This window comes from Dipodomys merriami, unplaced genomic scaffold (genome assembly GCF_024711535.1).
Source record: "Dipodomys merriami isolate MVZ:Mamm:240054 unplaced genomic scaffold, mDipMer1.0.p SCAF_3, whole genome shotgun sequence".
In the NCBI taxonomy this organism is placed as follows: Eukaryota; Metazoa; Chordata; class Mammalia; order Rodentia; family Heteromyidae; genus Dipodomys; species Dipodomys merriami.
The window spans coordinates 13,299,452-13,304,765 of NW_027204492.1; the positions used below are offsets into that span (position 1 = coordinate 13,299,452).

Sequence of the window (5,314 nt, forward strand, 5' to 3'; positions counted from 1 at the left end):
GGTGTGTTAGGAGCCCAGAGAGGACGTGAGGGACTGACAGTGAAATCCAGTGAAACAGACTAGACGGGAGGGAGCATGCGCACTAGCAAATAATATACCATAACATAGACAGAGACGGGGATACGACTAGAAAAGAAGAAGAGGAAAAAAGACGGAGGAACACGGTGCATCGCAATCACCCAGCTACCCAGAAAGTTTCCTCATGAAAAAGACCCGCAGAAACTGACACAGTGATACTAGGGAAAGGCGGGAATAACGCAACCGCGACATACACGAACTAGGCACGAACAAGTGAGAAACAGGGAGAGGACAGAGACAAGGATGAAAGAACATCAGAGACACTGTGAGAGATACCCGGAAAGTGCGCTAGCGAGATACAGGACATTCACAAAATTCTACCATGATAAACAGGCAGGTAGAAAGAGCGCACCAGCGCGCACGCGCATGCGCCAGCGAAACAGACCCAAACTCTCAAGACCCAGACACAACGTGAGACACATTAGGGGTAAGGGCGTGCACAGAGACCTCCAGGCCGCACTAGCAATAGAAACAGAGGACAGCAAATGAGAGACACCCCCTCCCCATGGACACGGCAGAGACACCCACCCCCCCCCCTCCGAGATTTAAGAGAAGGAGCCAGAGAAACTGCTCTGACTGTGGCTGCGCTCGCGCGCGATGGTGGTGGGGAAGCGAGGTGGGAGGGAGGGAGGGGGTCGGTGGGAAAGGTCCTATATCCCCGCTGCTGCCTGCAGAGGCTCTCAGCGAGAGACTAACAACGTCCTCCCCCACGTGTGTCTTTCGTTCCCAGTACGGGGCAAGTTGGTGAACCCTTCCCCTGAGGAGCGGTGCAGCCATCGGGATGACATCCACTTGCCCCAACAACACGCGCGAGACCAACAGCAGCCAGGCGTGCGTGCCCCTCTCCAAGATGCCAATCAGCGTGGCTCACGGTATCATTCGCGCGAGCGTGCTGCTCATCTTCCTAGCTGTCTCCTTCGTTGGCAACATAGTGCTGGCGCTGGTGTTGCAGCGCAAGCCGCAGTTGCTGCAGGTGACCAACCGCTTCATCTTTAACCTCCTCGTCACCGACCTGCTGCAGATTTCTCTCGTGGCTCCCTGGGTAGTGGCCACCTCGATGCCTCTCTTCTGGCCCCTCAATAGCCACTTCTGCACCGCCCTGGTTAGCCTCACCCACCTGTTTGCCTTTGCCAGTGTCAACACCATTGTGGTGGTGTCCATAGATCGGTACCTGTCCATCATTCACCCTCTCTCTTACCCATCCAAGATGACCCAGCGCCGTGGTTACGTTCTCCTCTATGGCACGTGGATCGTGGCCATCTTGCAGAGCACACCCCCACTCTATGGCTGGGGCCAGGTTACCTTTGATGAGCGCAATGCCCTCTGCTCCATGATCTGGGGATCTAGCCCCAGCTACACCATTGTCAGTGTGGTCTCCTTTCTTGTCGTTCCCCTGATTGTCATGATTGCCTGCTACTCTGTGGTGTTTGGTGCAGCCCGGCGACAGCATGCCTTGCTGTATAACGTTAAGAGCCACCGATTGGGGGTGCGGGTCAAGGACTGTGTGAAGAATGAGAATGAAAGGGAAGGAGAGAAGGATGAGTTCCAGGATGAGAATGAGCTCTGTGGGCAGGGTGAAGGGGAAGGCAAAGCTAAGGAAAGCAGCAGCGTGGAGGTGGAGATGGGTGTCACAGAGGCCAAGGTCAACGGCCTGAAGAGCAGAGTGGAGAGCATGGAAATCAGTGAGGGGATGGTGGACCCCAAGGGCAGCAAAGAGGTCAGTAATGGGAGCGTGGATGGGGAATGTGGAATCGAAGTGGAGAGCTGCATGAAGGCAGAGGAGGGCCGGACGGAGGTCCATCAGTGCAACATTGACTTGGGGGATATTGACATGGACTTTGATGAGGATGAGGTCCGTTTCAATGCAGATGATGTGGAAGCAGTGCACATTCCGGAGAGTCTGCCAGCCAGTCGCCGAAACAGCTACAGCGACCCTCCACTGCCCCGGTGCTACGAGTGCAAAGCTGCCAAAGTGATCTTTCTCATCATTTTCTCCTACGTGCTATCTCTGGGGCCCTACTGCTTTCTAGCAGTCCTGGCTGTATGGGTGGATATCCAGACCACAGTACCCCAGTGGGTGATTACTATAATAATCTGGCTCTTTTTCCTGCAGTGCTGCATTCACCCCTATATCTATGGCTACATGCACAAGACAATCAAGAAGGAGATCCAGGATATGCTGAAGAAGTTCTTCTGCAAGAAAAAGCCCCCCAAAGAAGACAGCCACCCTGAGCTCCCTGGAAGTGAAGCTGGCACCGAGCGTGGTACCGAAGGCAAGGTTGTTCCCTCCCGTGATTCTGCTACTTCCCCTTAAAGTTGATTCGAAGCAAACATTGAACTGTCCACAAGACAGAAAACAAGAGCGGCTTCTTTTTTCAGTGCATCACCCGCAAGCTCATTAATGCCAACCCATATCATTGCAGGCAAAGGGGTTGCACATACATCCTTTCCCACAAGGTAGATAAATCTATGGAAGAAGCAAGAACTGGGGTCTTTCCCTCAAAGCCAGGACTTGAGGATTCTGACTGAAATTACTTCCCCCCCACACACACCCAATTATTAGGCTCTAAATTTGTTAAGGTAACAAGGGCTATCCTTTTCGGACTTGTACTTGGTATTCTGCCTGTCTACCCAAAGCTACAAAATAGCACTGAGAAAAAGGGAACATGGTATCTGTGGACTTAAGGACTATTTAGCCCTCAAGTCAGGAGCTCATGGTCCAGGGCTACAGTTTACCTTAAACAAAGAAAAGCAGTGGACTAAATCATTTAGGAAGGCCAAGAAGCAGAACTTTATGGAATGATCAACGTCTGGAGCCAAGTTCTACACTGAAGAGCCCCACGATCTGGTGCCAAAGACTGTTATGAAAATTAAGACCACAATATACCTGTCTAACAGGCAGTTAGTTAACATCATTTGTAGATCCTCAAAAGGGATCCAGAAATGTGGGAGGGCAAATAAGAAGCCAGTCTACAGGAAGAAATGAAAGAATAGCACACCACATCCATGGGGTGGAATGGTTGGATTTACAATCCTCAGCTTATGTATTGGCTGGTACTGACTTCACTTGGTGCAAATGGAAAATTGTCAATAGACACTAAGATATTTCTGTCTTCTATTTAAATAATACTGGGACAGAAATCATGCCATTATTTTAAAATTTCCCCCTTTGTGACTGAATTAGGATGCTCATAAGAATCTTCTAGATCTTGTGTATTGGTTTGTTTTGTGTCAAATAAGCCTTTTTGTCAAGCAGTATTTCCAGAAAAAAAAAGAAAAAAGAAATTCAACTAGGAGTGGCCAATATTCTACAAAAACTGACACTGATGATTAAGAGTAATACGCTATGGGCCTGGTGGCCAGGTAAACCCAGGTACACCAGGAGGCAAGAGATCTGAAGTTGGAGGCCACTTCAGAAAAAGTGTGAAACCCAATGCCCAAAAGCAAAATAAAAACAAAAGGGCTGGGGGCAAAGCTCAAGCAATGCAATGCTTGCTAGCATGAGGCCCTGGCTTCAGTCCCCAGTACCACAGAGAAAAAGGGTAATATCTTTAAAACAATCATTTGTGTCTGTTACCTAATAGACAAGAAATAGGTTCTTGGCCAGAAGAACAACTAAGAGCAGGATGAACATTTTTCTTCCTCCTGGCATACCCATATGTCTTTTCAACCTGAAGCTCTCTCTAAAGCTTTTAAGCTCTCTTCAGATGCAAGAGAGTATGTAAGAGTCAGAAATGACAGAAAATGGTTTCACAATACCCAACAAACATCTGATCTATTCCAAACAAGTTTCAAATCAAAGCATTTTCAGGTCAGACTTAACCTAATTATGACTACAGAAGTACATCACTTTGGGAAACTATCTAAATTATCAATAGAGTGAACAGAGGGAGATTTTTCAGATCTCACTCTGCACTGCACTTTGGGCAAAGATATGCTTGGGTTTTTCAGAAAGCACAGGCATATCTAAAGACAAAATAACAAAGAACCCTAAATTGCTAAGCCAGTAACTTTGATCCTCCTGAAAACCAAATGAAAGCAACTTGACAACCAATTGAGAATGCAGAAACCCACTGTCCACATCAGTGGAGGGAGGAGAAAGGGTATTTGGTGGAAAAAAAACTTAATCAGGTGGTTGTGTTAAACAATGACCATATTCAGAGTTTAGGCCCATTCTTGTAGGATTGCTATGTCTTTATTAGAACTCAACTTTTCTATATTCGAACTCAAACATTTCTATAAATGCCCAGCTCATTTATACTTTATCTCTTCCTCCTCACAGATTCCAACATGGAGCTTCTCAAGGGGGAGAGGTAAACAGCTGTGGAAAAGTCTACATGGGAACCTTGCAATTATCATGCTTAGACTGTAGGGGAAGAGGGAGTAGACTCACACCATGTTGAGCCTGTTAAATCAATATGCCTGTGAAAACCTGATTAATTTCAATTCCATTAATTTGGAACTCGTGATATTTCAGACAAGGCATGTGGGCTGAAGTTCAACCTCACACTGTCATTTATTTTTTTACCAAAATTTATAAAGCCAATTAATAGTCATAAATTTATTATGCTGATTTATTGGCAGAGTCTTGTATTGATCTGTCCTTAAAGGATAGCTGGGAGAGAAGAAATGGCTTATATTATCAATCCTCTTGTAGAGGGCGGGTATTGCCTTGCAGGTCTATAATGGTCAGAGAAATTCAGGGTGGCTATAGCCTGTTCTTGAAAAAGAAGAAATGTTTATTTACTTGGAGAGGAAATGGGATTTCAAACAGTGTCTCCAACCATGTGTTGAAAGTGAACTTCTTGTTTTATTTTTAAAGCTCAACCCCTTCAAAGTGTGTCAGAGAAAATTGCTTGTCAAAATTCCAAATCAGAATGGACCCAGCAGCTGTCCGAGTGTGGTAAGTCCATCTGACAGCACACATAACATCCTCCAGGGTGCTAGACTCACCTGTTCCTTTGAAAGTTCCCCCTCTCCCTATTTTAGTCACTTTCCATCTTTTTGGCAAATTGGATTCTTCAGCAGTGAAGACCGGAAAAGAGGATCTTTGAATTGGGGCATTGTGATTTGATGACATTTCCTCTTAATGAACAATAGGGCCTTTGGTTAGCTTGGAGATAGAAACTGCTTATGATCTTGTGCTGTTTTGAATAAAGCACTATCAAGTTAATGAGGGTCTAATGCACATACTGTCTTGCCATTTGCAAACCTTCCAAAGGCACACACACACACA

General features: G+C 46.5%; 1 protein-coding gene across 1 annotated transcript; it reads left to right on the plus strand.

The window, feature by feature from the left end:
- Window positions 1-859: 859 nt before the first annotated feature.
- On the plus strand, window positions 860-2,392 carry Gpr101 (G protein-coupled receptor 101). The gene has a single exon (XM_070038900.1). The coding sequence runs from the start codon at window positions 860-862 to the stop codon at window positions 2,390-2,392; it is 1,533 nt and encodes a 510-aa protein (XP_069895001.1).
- Window positions 2,393-5,314: the final 2,922 nt, after the last annotated feature.